At 39.2% G+C, this 16,806-nt stretch overlaps 1 protein-coding gene across 2 annotated transcripts in view; it reads right to left on the bottom strand.

The window, feature by feature from the left end:
* Positions 1-1,259: 1,259 nt before the first annotated feature.
* LOC108144710 overlaps positions 1,260-16,806 on the bottom strand; it is a 36,637-nt gene continuing 21,090 nt past the window's right edge. Inside the window, exons 3-7 of one of the 2 annotated variants that reach the window (XM_017269802.2) lie at positions 6,302-6,403; positions 5,528-5,636; positions 3,751-3,927; positions 3,547-3,660; positions 1,260-2,579 (exon numbers count right to left, since the gene is read on the bottom strand). In XM_017269802.2, coding sequence (XP_017125291.1) covers positions 2,440-2,579; positions 3,547-3,660; positions 3,751-3,927; positions 5,528-5,636; positions 6,302-6,403 — 642 coding nt within the window. In that variant the 3' untranslated portion in view covers positions 1,260-2,439. The remainder of the gene's footprint in view (positions 2,580-3,546; positions 3,661-3,750; positions 3,928-5,527; positions 5,637-6,301; positions 6,404-16,806) is intronic. The other variant, XM_017269803.2, reaches the window with a different exon arrangement.

The raw sequence follows: 16,806 nt of genomic DNA, 5'->3' as shown, positions 1-16,806 counted from the left end.
TCATCAAAAACCAATTATCAAATTGCTTTTAAATTGAAAATGTAATTCTTATTCTTATTATTGTTTCGTGAACTAAAAAGAATTTTTATTTCATTAAAAATCCCTTAGCTTTAACTAGGAAACTCTTTGTTTGGAATACATGTTGTCAATTTTATATTTATTAATTAAAAGCCATTGGCTATTCTATTTCAGTTTTAGTTTTAAAATGCTGCATCTAACACTTAAACAGAAATTAAATTTCTAAAAATTGTTGTCCTTTTTTAAGGGTCATTCATAAGAGATCCTGTAAGCCCACTTCATTAGCTTACTCCATTTGGTTCTCAAAATAAAACAACCAGCCATGAATGCCAGGTTTTTTCTATGGCTTCGACAACTCCCTGTGGATGGATATGTGCTGACTTGACTTTTATATTTGGCCGCCTGCAGCGAAGGCCACGCCCCCTTCGCTTCGCACGCCCCCCATGAGTGGCTTTTGATATAACACATAATAACAATATATTTGAGGGTGTGTTTATGGTCGTATATGCAGAAACAGAAACTGTTGCCTGTTGTGGTGAACAACTTTGTTGCCGTTTTGTATTTGCCTCTTGGCCATTGGCACATTCACAAAACACTCTTGGCCCAATCTGCTTTCGGTTTTAGTGTGTCTATGTTTGCTTTTTGTGTGCGAGTTTGTGGCCAAGAGAGAAGCTTTAGCTTTGCTCGTTCGAATGCGGTCGGCATAACCATCAAATTGCATTGCTGCACTCGAGCACTGCTCTGCTCAACCATTATTTGAGCCAAGTTGAGAACTGCTGAGCTGCACTCTGTTCGGGGCAGTTCATTAAACGGGGTTAGCGCAATTCAACAGAAATAAAATTAGCAACAAATCAAAGTTCCATTGAAGGGGAAAACTTTCTGTGGTCGATTCAAAACTTAATTAGCCGGATTACTCGGGTTTTTGTTTCCCGCACTCACTCATGATGCCTTTGTTTTTTTTTGTTCGACCGAAGGATGCATTGTTGAAATCCGAGCCGAAGGACAGGCATCAAGTGTCGCTCCGCGTTGTGCCATCACATCAACTTCATCTCGTCGTCATCGCTATTTTCATCTCTCGTCATTCTCAACACACAATTTGGTTTTATTAACTCCGAGGAAGAAGAGCGGAATGAAATGAACTGCGCTCGGCTCCCCAGATGGCGTTCTGAAATTGCTTTACCCAGCTCGAAAGTAAAAAGAAAACACCACTTCAACTTGCCGCATTAATCAAGACTCCAAGTGCCTGGTTTTGTATTTTGCATAATTTTATTATGTTTTATTTGTTCAGTTTTCTCATGATGGTTGTTTTTTTTTAATTTGGTTTGGTTTGGTAATTTTCGTTACATTTAACTACACAGACTTAAGGGCTAGAAATCATTTCCGCAGCTGCACAAATCGATATTTACACGCAAACATTGGAAGCTTTCCTCAATCCATTTTGATTGAGCTCTCCTTTTACTTAGTTAGTCGCAAATGCCTTTGTATTTGCACATTGCTAAGACAGTTAAAAGTTATGTCCACTAATTAAAAATTGCTAAATATCCCTTATGTTAGACAATTAGTTTATTTTGATTACTCTGTTTTTGGTTTTTGGTTTTCGGTTTTCGGTTTTCCTCTTTTGATTAACAACTTCTTGCCAAATGTTGCAATACTTATAAACATAACCTTCTATCGCACTCCTAAATTTGTTTGCACATCTCTGGCAAATAACCATTAGCCACTCTTAAACGTAATAGTTTATGTATGTAATTTAGTTTAACAAATAATTTATTTACAGCTTAATTCTGAAAGTTTCTTCGAAGAGCCTTTTCTCAAGTAGAACCAAATTCCTTTAGCTAAATCCATTTTAATCAGTTAAGTGGTTGTCTGTACAATGCAGCATAAATCAGGGCCAAATGATTGAGTGTGTTTTTGGTGGCTGAAACTAAGTTCTTAGTCGTAGAGTGGGACTTGTAAAAATATGAATTCTATATGGGAAATGCACGTCAGTTCGTTGACATGCTCAGGATCTTAGCTAAGAATTAATGGGATTTCTTTATTTTATCTCTTTTGAATTTAATAGTTTACCTTTTTATAATACATGTGCGGCATAAGCTGCATCCTGTGGCTAAGTTCGACACTTACACATTAACTAAATACACACACACACACACACATACATATAAAAGGAGAGTGTACATACACACCGGCTATATAGAGAGACAGAAATTGAGTTCTTAAGTTTGATTCGCTTTTCTGATAGTTTTGGCTTAGGCTTTAGGTATGGTATGTGGTATGTGGTATGTAGTATGCTAGTACGTATGTCGGGCGATGCCGCTAGCAAGTTGTAGAGAAGTAACTAATGCAAGATTGGGGGCTTCAAAAAGGGGTAACCAGCTGATGACATAGTTACAAATGGGGCTTCTACTCCGGCCAGGCCATCTACACGATCTTCATATATACACTCGTGTGGAATATCCGATAGCCGCTGGCAATGATTATCATAATCATATGCAGCTGGGACTGCATTGTCTTCGTGGAGCCGCCCACATGTCCGTGATACATGGCCGCCGGATTGTCGCCTGCAGGAGAGAAATCCGGAGAATATGAAAATGAAATTTGCACAAAAATTTAATTAAAAAAACACACACACACACACACACACTTAGTATACGGCAAAGAGCAAAGTGTGAGCTTAACCAACAAAATGCTAATGAGCGTCGTCGCTTCATCGCGCCAGAAACTTATAAATTATGACTGGCACTAACTACGTGGGCACTCTTTGTTTTTGTGTTAGTCTGCCTCCTCTCTTTCTTTCACCCACAACCCGTCCCCCTTTTCTGGCATACAACCCTCTTTCTATCACCCTGTTTATGGCCCGGCTTTAATGGCATTTTGCCTGCCAAATGGTTGGATTCTGCAGCACCGTGCGCGGGCATTTTTAATCCACATGCTTGCGGCCGTGTAATTTTCATAAATTACTTTTATTGTTTTCCCTCTTAGCCAACAGAACGAAGCCATGCGCCTGATATATGAACTGAAAAAGAGCTACCGGATACAGATACAGATACAGATACGGGATGCAGATACGGATACTGATACAGATGCAAATACAGCTGCCGAGATACAGATGTACAAAAATTACGGTTACTCAAATGAGCAGTCCTTTGTTTATTCAAAGTTTTAATTTCATTTGGCGGACATAATTGAAATTTCCCCGGCACATTGCGAGGCTTAACTCGATTGTGCACGGACAAAAAGTAAAGTGTTTATTTTTTTTTGAAATTCCGGACTTTATTTTATGATGAATTTGCCACATTTGGTAAAGGAAATATTATGTTGATTAATTGAGTAAATATTGTCATTTTAAATAAGCAACTGAGGTAATTTAAAATATGCTATAAAATATTGCTCTTTGCCGTTGCCTTCAGAAAAGATGAAATTGATGAAGAGTTTGTGTGCGATTTTCTTCTTTACTTCAATGAAACCTTCATAAATTTGATCCCATCCCGGCCATTGTGTGTGGGATTTTCGCCGTGCGGTACTCACCTTTGAAGATGTGCACCAGAACGCTGGCTGGTTGCGTGTTGCTGGCCACGCAGGTGAAATTTCCCGAGTGCTCGCGCCGTGTCCGCTGAATGGTAAGCTCCGATGATTGAAAGTCTGCAACGGACAGCAGTCGATAAAGGGTTAAGACCAGACCAGTGAAAAGTTGGGACGAAACCAAACCGAAAAGGGGTGGCTGTTGCTTACCTGGCTCCGTTGACACATTAATGCCCCGATCAATGTCGTAGTTAATCATGCGGTTGTCGTGATACCAGAATATATACTCGGAGGCCTCTGTATTCTGCACCACGCGGCATTGCAGTCGCAGCGTCGATCCTGGAGTTAGATATCGGATCGGGGGACCCGTGATTTCGGCGCGGGCTTCTAACCAATCGATATTTTGTTTGGGGAAAGGAAAAATAACATTCGATAAGCGTTTTAGTTATAGCTAGTGGTGAAAACTATTTATAGACTATGGATAAAGTACCTACAGAAATAGCCCAGCTTTGGTTAACTAATTTGATTTTTTATTGAATTTCGTCCACATACAAAAAAAAATACTATTTTAATACTCATCTCATTGAAAAAATATTATTCCCAATTTTTTAATATTTATGTTACTATAGATAAGTATCTATTACAATTTTTTTTTGGGTGTAACCATGTTTAGGTAATTTTCTTTCTCATTGAATTTAGTCATATAATAACAAACAAAAATCGTAATTGGTATTCATGTATCTAATTACCATAATGGTGAAGAAAACTAGTCAAGGCTAACCAATTTAGTTATTGACTATCAAATCAAACTATATCTAGGTAATTTTCATTCTCATTGAATTAAGTCCAATAATTACATGTTAAGCCTCATTAACGGTGAATTAACAAAGCCAAATTTAACTTGTTTATTTATGGACTGACAATTATGCCAACCATATTTAGTTCATTTTCTTTCTTTTTCAAATTAGTGCAGTAATTACAAGCAAGAATTATAAATATAGTAATCACAAGGCATTAATGGTGAAGAAACCTTAAGTCATTTATTAATGTCTTCGCAAGGATAAGGTCTATGATTCATAAATAGCTATGATTTCAAATCCAATTTACTTATACAGTTTTATTTATACCTTTTGCCTAACAAAATTTAAGTCAATCAAATAAAAATACCCCATCTTAAAAAAACCAAGCAATAGCACAATAGCAAGCTAAAGCTTTATTTTTGTATTATTTATTTTGGGAACTCTTAGATCAAAGGTTATCGTTTAGTTTCCCAGGGGTCAAATCGAGTCAAAGTCAAATCCTTTATTATGATCTGACTAAATCGGTTAGCATCCATCCCGGGCAGTTATCAATTTCGCTCAGAGCCCGCCAAAAGTGCCCCACAAATTTATGAAATACATCTGGCAGCCAGCCCAGCGCCACTTTGCCCAAAAGAGGAAAATTTGTAGCTGTCCTGTCACATCAGTTTCCATGCACGAGTATGTGCCCAAAGAGAGTGGCTTTGTTTTTTTTGGGAAAATGGGAAAATGCCAAAGGGGATGAGGCAGAAAAGCCCATTAGGCGCAGCACATTCAAAGTAAATTGTTTGTTAAATTCAGAATAATGTGCGTCAGTTAGCCAAGGACAGCGCGATGAGTTGAGAACTTGCTGAGTCGTTGCCATTTGGCCCGAAACCGAGTTCGCAACTCGAGAACCCCTTTTGACCCCTTTTCGGCCCGACCCAAGTCCCATTCCACCTTTGGCATATGGACATTTCTAATTTCGGCTTGAGCGCATCCAGAACGTAACGAAAATGTGCCAAGAACTAACCGGGCTCAGAACTCACTCGGTGGACTTCTCACCGGCATTCGTTTACTCCTTTGCGAAGAAGAAAACCCATCAGGGCGTGAAATTATAGAAAATCACCAGTGCCCGAACCGAATCGCAAATAGAAATAGAAACCAAGGCAATAGACAGCAAATGAAAGGCGTTTCCGGCCTCTACTTACCGACGACACTGAGGTGCAGGAAAATCGAGGTGGGTGGATGGGTTGACACCTGGCACTCGTACACGCCCGCATCACGTAGCTGCACGAATTTGATTTGCAGTGTCCAATCCTGCAGGCCGAAAAAAAGAGATCAGAAAAAAGAAAAAACGTTAGAATTAATGCCTTGGACCGACCGCCTGGAAGTCAATTTGCTGTCCTGCAGCTGCGAAAATATTTTGCAATATTTCGCACTGAATTTTTGTCACGTATCGGCTATTCGAGGCCGACTACTGCAAAAGTTCACAGTGCTGCAAATATTCACCAGGAGGCGTGGAGATGGAAAGCTGGCGAGTGCACTGGCAAAAAAGAATCTACGCTACTTAAGAAACTATTAGGATTTGCTACAGACTTTAGTTTTAATCTTTTAAAATAAATAATTAACTGAATTAGCCTAAAATTTAACTAATTTGTTAACAAACAAAACAACTTATTAATGCAAAATATCATCGTCCTCTCTTTAAGAAATATATTCGATTTTCTACAGATTTCGTTTTGAGCTAAGCTTCTAAGAATTACTTAACTAGTTTTCTTTTTTAAGTCAAAAATTCTAATAAAATCTTAACTAAACTCAAGTTGCACAGCAAGTCTTGTGATGTATTTAGAGCTAGTTTTGCCGAGTGTGGAGCATATAATTTCGTATGCAGGTCTCCGATGCGATGCAATCAGCCCCGCCCACGCCTCCGTCTTCGCCACCTTGCGCCATCAGCAATGCAAATGACTTTGCGCAGGACTCACCTCGGAATGCTTCAAGTGCGTGGCACTGAACCGCTCATCACTGCTGTACGTTGTTAAGCCGACCGTGAGCAGATGATAATCCTTTTTGCGTATCCACGATACCTAAAAATAGACGGATGAGTGAGATAGGGCGGCGCCATTAGCCAAATACAATGGGATTCGTTCGCTTCAAGGACTCCGTTTTTTTTCTTGGCCCGAATATTTAACATATGCCTGCCCGATCCGAAGAAGATGGGTCCGAGGGTCCTCTGTCTTGTTCAAATGTTTGCCAATCCATCAAGATTGGACTAGGGACTAGGGCGATGACAACGACTTGATGATGATGCAATTTTCAAAAAGGCACACAGATACAAAACGGTCGGGGAAAAAAATCAAAAAGCAATTACGTGTAAGAATTACTACAGCAGCAACAATAAACATAATAGCAGATTGATTGATCCTAGGTTCAAAGTTCAAATTGGCTACCTAACTGTAAATAGACAAACAAACAAACAAATGGCCGGGGCCACACCCAAAACACCCAGCACCCCAACGCCCCCTCAACAAATGGAGGGCGTGTTCCCGACGCCCTCGCCCTTTTTCTATCTCATTTTTTCTATTTTTCTCAACCTTCCCTTTTTTGAGTGTGTCTGAATGTGACTTTAGCTAATCTTAAATGACCATTAATCATTTCGTCATCTACTTTTTGCACACTTTTTTCTGCTGATGATGTAGGCACGCACACGTACACGGAGAGAAATATTAGAAAGCGGTAGAATATTTCACAGATAAATGGGAAGCTAATAAAATATGCAGAAGCCTGTCATCATATTATTAAATTTACAAAATAAGGTTTAAAATTAATTTATTTATTAAACGGTTTATTTACAGACAATTAGTTTCTTTCTTATATAACTCACATAATAATATTTATAAAAAATTATATTTTTTCACTGTGTGAATTTAGGCAAACACATCTATTAGCTGTCCATATGGGGTTATTGCCTGGCGAAGATGATGATTTTGGTGCTGCTGCAGTGAAGGATCAGAGCCAAGCACCTAAGCGCGTGTATCAATCAATTTTCAATTGATAAGGATTTTATTTATTGGCCAACAAAAAATAACGAATAACGAAGTAAAAAGCAGAAGCGAGCTGTTACTTTCAACTTTCTTGCTGGCCCCGACTTTCTCTTTACAAATATTGACACACGGGGGAGCTGCAAACTCAAACTGAATTTGCCACAACCTCGAACCAAAACACACAGACACATACACATACAATCACCAGCAACTTGAAATTAAGTTGAACGGCAGAGAAATTGTTAAATCAGCTGCGTTTGCCAATAAAAACGAATTACATTCTCCGTGCTTAAATGTTTAATGCGGCGTATACGCAATGTGGCGCAGCAGCATCAGCAGAGGATGGAAAATGGCGAGAGTCGAGGGATTTCGTCCGATGGCAGAGCACTCCTCCTAAATATCATAATCCCCAGTCGAGTCGCAGCGAACTTTCAGCTTAGGAAATACATAATATTCGTGCACTTTTGCCCGGCTGTCCAACCGAAAAGAAAACAATATTTCAATGTACTATAGGGGAAATTTGCAATTGAATGGCAAGCACAAGCAGTCGTTTATTATCAAGATTCTGCCCGGCATATGCTGGCAAAATCTTTCCATATATCTATTCAATACAATCTGTAACAGTAAAATCCGAGTGTGAGGCATAAATTGCGCATAAATTCCGTTTTGGCCCGCAGCTCCTAGACGACGACGACACACATCTATATATATATTTTTTAGGATTTTTACGATATTTATGATGGCAAAAGGGACCGCGACAGCGAGTGCTACGTGTCTGCAAATAAACCATGCAGCTAGCCAGAAGAAAAACACAAGAAAAAGGAGGCACAAGTGGAAAGCGGGAAAATGCCGGGCGAGTGGAAAAGGGTGCCAAGTGAAGCCATCAGGGGGAGTAAAATGTGGCGGCAATTAATCAAAAGCCTGCGAATTCCTTTTCCTTTTGGCAGGACTTTTTATGTGACTGCATGTGGGAGGCTGTGAGTGTGTGCGTATCGCATAAATCTCAGCCGCCTGTCCTGCGAACGCATGTGTGTTGTGTGTGTTGGTGTACGAGTTGTTGGCATCTGATGGCAATCCTTGCGATTCCTGCGAAAACTGCGGTTCCTGCGGCTGCAGCTGCGGGCACGCAGATAATTGTTTACATTTTACCTTTTTTCAGCTGTATGCTAAATAAAAAGTGACGCTTAATTTATGGCCAAAAGCTACAGCGCACACACCACAAATCACTTGTTAGCAAATTTATGGCAAATTTATGCTAACTACTTGTCTGCCACGTTGTACCGCCAACAGTTTCTCAAAGGTAGGCCACCTACGGTACAGTGGTGAACAGATAAATAAGATATGGCATTTTTAAAATTTTTAGCACACAAAAAACTTGGTTAAAAGGCAAGGTTCACAAAGCACTCAAAAGCCTTTTTAAATAATTGTTAAAATAACACATCAAGAATCAAAACAACATGTTCTTGATTTTCTAACTTATATGACATTTATTATAATTATGTAAGAAACTTTGTTAAGTCACTTTTACAATAACTGAGCAAGAATTAAACAAAAACTAAGTTATAGAACTTGTTTTTCTCAAGGCATTTATCATGGTTATGCAATCTACTTTGTTAAATAATTTTTAGAAAGACTAATCACAAATTAAAAAAAACTAAGCTGTGGAACTCTTTTTTGAATTGCCCTTATGATGATTATGTAAAATTTAATAAACGAATTATATAAACTTATTTTCACTAAGCTTTAGGTAATTCGATTTCTATATTTATTTCTTTATTCCATGAGTTTTTGCCAAAAATAAATGCTACCAGTTTCAGAGAACAAATAACTGATTCCAGTATGTAACAATTGATTTTTCAGCTTCTAAAATTCAAATTCTCCCATTTGTCTGACCTCATCTGTGAGTTTCGTTAGCCTGCCAATGCAGAAAATGTCGACTTATCGCGGGATCTCGATCTCTGACAGTTGGCCCCATATGCACGATTTCTGGATAGTTGGACGGGGTAGGGTATTTTGCCAGGGGTTTTTGTATGGGTGCGGGTGATTGGGTAATTGCATGGCTTAGTGGCCAAATCTATGCACCAGCCGATTGCATCGAAGTTTGTATTTACTTTACTTTTTACCCCTCGCTTGGCTTTGCCCGATGAAAACTTTTGATTGGCTTTTGTTCTGCTCGATGTTGCGTGTTTTTGTTGCCTGCTATTGACGCACATTTTTGTGTGCTTTATGGTCCGCTGTCGGACCAATTTCCGCCCCCACTCCGACAATCCCAGCGGGCAACTAGCTTGTAAAAAAAATACAACACAACACAGCAACAACTTTTTCAATGTGAAAAAGTTTTTAACAAGCGAATTTAATAAAATTCTATTTAGAAACTGCAGCGGCAACAGCAGCCATTTTGGTTGCAACTTCTCCCGCCCGAACAAATAATTGTCTGTGTTTATATTCATATGCGGCTGCCGTTTGCCACTCAACTCAAAAATGGGCGGAGGGCATGGCCCCGGGAAATCAGCTTTACGTTTTATAAAATTTGATTGGCCATGCAAGAAAATTTCAATAAAATAGATGAAATAGATAGAAATTGAAATAAATAGAAATTGGGCGGAGTGAATAATCTTTTTATTAAAAAAATACGCCGTCCTTATAAATGACGATTTATTTATTTTACTTTGATCAATGACCTCCTTACTTAAAGCAGAAAATGCTTTATGAGAAAAATCCAAAGGGTATGTAAAATTTAACTCCATAACAATTGGCATATTTTTCTTTTCCTCATGGCCACGCTAAAAACTGCAGGTTATAAGCAAAAAACTTTTCCCGGGATAAACGCTCAATTTGGTGTCGTGCTGTTTGCCTGACTAGCTGCCTGAAAATTTCATATACAAGTAAATATTTGTTCTGCCTGCACCTAAATTCACTTTTTCTCTCCACAAATCGATGCGTGCATACGTAACTGAGGGCAATAGAAACTCAAATCGAGCTCAATTCACCGGAAATGCATATTAAGTGCAATTACTGCATAATTAACCAGACACTCTGACAACACTAATTGCCACTCACACTATAGTTAGTTGAATCTATCAGAGCAATTAATGGATAGCAAATACAGAAGAGTAATGATGGAAAGGTTATTGATGGTGTGTAGAGAACTTTGGTCTAATAGGATTAACGGATTCGACAAGGAATTTCGGGAGGAGGTTTAGTTGTGCCCCATTATTCATTCATTTAATAAACACAAACACAAAAGAACCCTTTGGGGGATCACTGGCCCCAACTCTGTGCTAATATTTTCCACCAATATTTCCCTATTCACGCAGCCCTGGGCTAACCAAACAATCAGCCATTACTTTTGATAAGAGCCGCAGGACAAACAAAGAAAACCAAGTGGAAATGAAAATTACCACAGCCTACTTTTCAGCAGCTGTCAACGGCGGCCCTGCGTGAAATGCGATTGCTATTGTTTGTCGTTGGCCCGGCATTCCCATTCACACTTAATGGCAGGCATTATGTTTGGGGGCCCAGCCATTGATGATTGCATTGCAATTAAAATAATTAAGATTTTCGAGACGGTGTGAGCGACGTCGAGGCAAAGGGTTTCCGCGGCAGTGACCTCTGACCTCCTCACATTCGCTTGCTTTGGGTTGGCCCCCTAATTGTTTTAGGTTGGTGTCAGACCTCTCTCCCCGCCTTTTGACGTCAGGCCAGCAGAAGTTTATAGAAATGATGAAGCCATTCTGCATACTCGCAAGATGCCAGCTCAAACAAAAAATCTGGGTCAAATTTAGCCCTTTGTTCGGGGCATTTGTTTTAATAAACATTGTGACAGGCAACAGCAGAAGGATTACACCGAAGAAAATGAAAAGCAATGAATGGAGCCCGAATCATTAATTAAATCGGTTAAGTGTCAGATGATAGACACCTTAGTAAGAAAAAATACAATTGTCAATGCTTTAAAATACATTTGGCAATTTTGTTAACATTTAGGATTGTGTTAACTTAAGTTAATGAGGAATTTCGCTCATTTAACCATAATTGGATAGAGCTTATGTCTAATTATGATTTTATGAAAAAACTTAGGAATCGCTTAAAATTTTTAATATTCAAAATATAATTTCACTTATAACACGACGTCTGGTCATGCATATAGCTATGTGACATATATTTTTAAATTTTCTCTGTGCACCAACAACAACAACAACAACAGTATCAACATCCAAAAAGGACCCTCCAAGTGGGCTGGTCTCCTTCATCAAGCTGTCGACCAGAATGTCTTATTAGCTGGCAAACAACTCTACGACCATTGTCCTGCCAGTTCTTCCATGTCCTCCTTGAGTTGAGTTGAGTCGAGTTGAGTTGGTTTAATTACGGTTAAGACTGCCAGCAACAAAGTGATAATGATTTGTATTCATTTAAAAAGGTTTATGGCAATTTTCGAGCCACATTAACTTCTCGGACCGGCGCCCCCAAAGTGCCTGCATTTTTGTTTGCTCTGCTGGTCTTATAATGAGCTTAGTCCTGGCTTGTGTATTTAGTAGACCCCTCCCCAAAAACTCTGGCACATGCCAACAATATTTCTAATTAAATTGGTTTCTCAAAATAGACAGTTTTGTGGTCGGACTTGATTTGAAATGTAAATTGTGAATGGAAAAAAGTAAGTGGCCTTATTGAAGTGGTGTTGCCATAGCAAAGTCCTAAGTATTTACATCAAAATTATTATTATTAAAATTAGGTCAATTTCTAAATATTTTTTAATAAAATGATAGATTCAACTCTTTAAATTTGGGATTTAATCCAACTGTTGTATGAATTTTAAATGTAATATATATGTTAATTCCATTGTTTGATATTGTAGCTAAAAATACACCAAATATATTCGATGCTTCGCAAAAATGTCACAATTATTCCCATTTAAAACTGATGCCCTCGGGACCTTCAAGAAATGGTTTATTGTCATGAGTTCAACGAATTCTTCGTATTTCACTGGTAATTCCAGCTGAGCAAACATAAACTCAAACGCAGAAACAGAAAAAAAGATACAGATACAACAGACACACAGAAACAGATACAGCTGTAGATATATAGAACATATAATATTTGAGCCCGAAGGTCATTGCAACAATAACTGAGCCTGGCAGTAAAATATTTTATAATATTTTATGTTTTTTTAAGCGACAAAGAGCTACAACACAGTGTGCAAATGTGAGTATGAGTGTGAGTGCTTGTGAAAAAAGTCTGTTTTAGCTTGAGGTCCTTGCTTTTTGTTTGTTGCTGTGAGACTTGAGTGCAAGGGCTTAAAGCTTTCATACACACTCACACACACACTCGCACACACACACACACACCGCTGAATGTGAGCAATAAAAAATGAGGAACACATAGAGTTCACATAAAAATGGGGAACTGGAACAACAATGTGTATTATTTTGTTCACCCAACAATTCCACAATGGAATATAACTCATGCCAAAGCGCAAATACATATGCACACATTGTGTGTGCCAAATTTTGAGCGAAATTTCTAACGAATTTCGGGGGCAGAAACGGAGGTGAAACTATGCAAAAATTATGAATGTGCAGGAATTATGTGTTTGTTTTGATTAAGCTCGGCAGAGCGATGTCCCCGCAACATCCTGCATTATCCTTTGCCATCGCCAACCCTCGTCAATGTGCTGGCTAAATTATTTGTTTGTTTTTATGTCGCTCCGCTGGCAGGCAAACTAAATGGTTTCTGTTCGGTTTTGGTCGAGGTTTTGGTTTTGGTTTCGTTTTCGGCCAAGACTTCACTTCACTCGGACAAGGGCAATTCCGATTTTATCTGATTTTAAACTTTGCAAATTATATGTGCTCATTCTGCATATATACTACCTATGTTGGCTCTGCTCTGGCTAAACTTTTCCGTAACCTTTTTTATCTTAACGACTTATCCGAACCGGAGGGCAAGGACCCCCACAGCGTTAATTTTCATAAAATACCAATTTCTGTATTTTTATCTGGCCATGCGAAGGAAAAGTGTTTCCAGAGCCAATTCTCCGGCAGCAGCAGCATAAAGCTTTCCGCACTCTCGCTCACTCTCTTACGCAATTATATATTTTCTAATCTGCATTGGTGAACATTTTCCCAGAAAATTATAAATAAATTACCTTCTATCTGAGCGAGCGAGGCGAACATTTTCGAGTTTTCAGCATTTAAGCTTTTCGCATCTTCCTTTGTCGGATGCGCCGTAGAGTCTTGGCATGCTGTGAGCACATTTAATTACTGCTACTTTTCTCTATGAAAATATTCCAGGGACAGGAGGCGAGTCTAGACATTAAAAACGACAATTTATCTAAAAAGTAATTAAGCGCTCAAGTCACTCAGACGGGCAGGAGCAACAGGACAAACATGGGAATCGGCATTGGCATCGGCAAAAGCATCGCCAGAGGAAGCTGAATTAAATGGAGTTGGGCGGTGGGTCAAGGGGGCGTGGCTCGAAGCTCGGAGCGAAAAAGCCATGGACAGAAGCAAGTCAACTGAAAGTCGTCGAGAGACATATACATGAGCTTATATGGGTTACAGTGATTGTCCTTTAAGCGCAACAAGTCCAATTTAAAACTTGAACATTTAAAAAAATAATACCAAATAAAAAGAGATTTAATTAAGATGATTTTATTAATGGTTTTTTATGTCAAACTTTAAATGTCAGCCTTTAAGGTTTGTTTAACGCTTCTTTTCAAAAAACAATTCATTCAACTTTCTGCCTACGTTTAGATTTGCTCTTGCATAACATTGTGATTTAAATATTTTGAAATACTTAAATAATAATTTGATTATTTTGGTAACATTTAGTTAATTCTCCTAAACATTAATTGAGTGCATGATTTTATGGTATAAATGTTAAACTTCATAATTAAGCTTCCCTAGGTTGCCAAATTTCCAAAACGCAAAGCACACGCTGAAATTTCCTTTTCCCCAGCCATGGCTGTACCATAACTTTTTGCACTGACTGTTGCTGCTGCTCGAGTGCTGATTTAGTTCAATTTATATGTGCCGGGTGCAACTGGCAAAGCCAAAAGGTTAGGGTCCTTTGGGTGACGGCTGACACAGGACACACGTATTTGCTTAGTTTATTTTAAATGCCATTTAAGCTGCTGCTCTCGACTAATACCCCAATGACATATTTTAATGTCCGCCCAACCACATTCGAGTGTCGTAATTCTTAATTCGAAGTGCTCTTTTTCTTCCCCACTTTTTCTCCACTCATGTGTGTGAATGTGGATGTGTGTGTGTGCAAGGACTTCTTGCTGTTTGTGTCATTTGATTTATGGGCTTTAAATTTGCAAGAGAAATTCCATTCTTGGCGAGGCAGATTTGTCTGCAATATGGATGAAAATGGTCTTAATTAATAGCATTACTTTAATGGAAAGTTGTCAACAACGATTTACAAAAGAAAGCATTAAGTGTGCTTAACTTTAAGGTATTTTACTCCCATTAACTCGATGTCATCCCTGCTCATAAAAGGCAACCACTGGGAAATGGTGGGCCGACAGGAATTAAAATTGCAGCAAAATACCGAAACAAAGCCGTGCGCTCGAGGAAGCAATTCATTTATTTAATGTTTCCTGCATTTTATTGTCGTCTAAAGTAAATTTACGACGGCGAAGGCGCCGACAAAACAAAACCAAACTCGCGGAAATGTTTAGTGTGTATTCTGTGTGCAAAAAAGGGGGTTTTTTACGGAACCGATAGAGACAAAGGAGTGAGCACCTGACAAAGCATTTCGATTGCGAATTCTGCCGCAGTGCAGGGGCTCGCAAATATGGAAATCATTTGCGTCTGGTCGGGAGGTGCTCGTTTCCTGTCCACTGAACTTGCATTCGAATCCCCATGCCCAACTTTCATTCACATTCACATTCACAGTCGCATAATGCCCGAAGCCCTCTGCTCAAGACTTTAATGCTCCACACACATGGCAAGGCAATGAAATGAAATGAAAGTGCATTCCCCATTTAGACGGAGAAGTTGCAGCTCTCAAAGAGGTTTAAATTTACTTTTGTCTAAGGAGGTACAGAGACAAAAATGTATCCTTAATTAAATAAAATGGGTTTGTTAGCTAGTTCTTAAAAATATGTTATTTTGTTTCTAAAAACAACGCAGTTAACTATTTTGATTTACTTTGTAATTAATTTCGAAATCCTTGGAACTTCTTTAGCACCCCTATTATTTCATATTGTCTAACAACTAAAACCAAAACATTCTTGGACTTTATTCACTGTGCATTTACCCATTGAGTTTCCGTCTCATCGGGGACACAGTATAGCTCTCTGTTTGCCAATTACGCAATGAGTGCGTGATGCGCCGTACACTATAAAGATGGGGCTAATGAATGCATCTAGCGAATTAAGCAAGGCTCCCTTTGAGAACTGTGCAATTACTGGGACGGCGGCCCCAGGCCGGGTTCGGCTGGAGAGGGCCTGCATGATAATATTTTGTTAACCCCAAAGAGGCTATGCAACACAATTTCCCTAATACAAATTGCCGACTTATTAGGCCGAGATCCAAAACCCAAGCCCATTGTGTGGCCCATATAAGCCAGGGCATTCCCACTTGAGCACGCAGCCGTGCAAAGTGGCTAACACACTCACACACTCGCACACTCGCACACTGAAGGCCTACGAGGACTTAAGTGCTTATTAACTTCCGCACACTTGAAGGCACAATTATGAAATCGTCAATTTAAACCAGACACGCAGCTAACACGCACTGGGGTCATTTGGGATGGGCCTAAACGGGAGGAGTCCGGCATAAACACCTCCGTGTCTTTGGGCTTGAGCAAATACACAAGACGTGACGCACACCACGGCGTATGAGTAATAACTCTAGACAAGCGGAAAATTAATACCACTTGAGGCCATGGCATGTCAATGCCGAACACACACATACCAAACACTCTCGCCCAGTGAAAGGTGTAATTTGTCTCCCGTTCGCCCCCGTTTCTTATAGGCCAGCGTCTGTGTGTGTGTTTTCGCCTGCTCAATGACCCACGCCGCCATTTCGCTCAGCCAAAATGTCCGAAATCTGTGTGTTTACTACCATATTAGTTTGCCCCTGGGCCGAAACGAAGCCCCAGACACAAGTGCCCTCGATAAGCAGAGCGACTTAATTAAATTCTGTCCCGGATGGCAGGTGGAAATGGGAAACAAATAAACTTTACCCGGAATGCAGACGTTTATGCTGGCCAATTGCCGATTTTCTCTTAGGAAAATAGGGCAAGTAACTTTTTTTAATCAATCATATGAAGATTAATGATAAACATTGTCTTACGGCATATATTTGTTATAACACTTTCCGAAAAACCTTAAATTATTTACTAATATCTGAAATATATTTTCCAAAGCCTTTAATGGATAATAAAAATCAATTAACAAAATGGGTCTGTTAAAAAAAAATATATAAAGAAAATTGTACGGG

This window comes from Drosophila elegans, unplaced genomic scaffold, assembly GCF_018152505.1.
Source record: "Drosophila elegans isolate 14027-0461.03 unplaced genomic scaffold, ASM1815250v1 contig_183, whole genome shotgun sequence".
Lineage (NCBI taxonomy): Eukaryota > Metazoa > Arthropoda > Insecta > Diptera > Drosophilidae > Drosophila > Drosophila elegans.
Note: the sequence above shows the minus strand (reverse complement) of the source record. Positions and strands in the feature narration are given on the sequence as shown.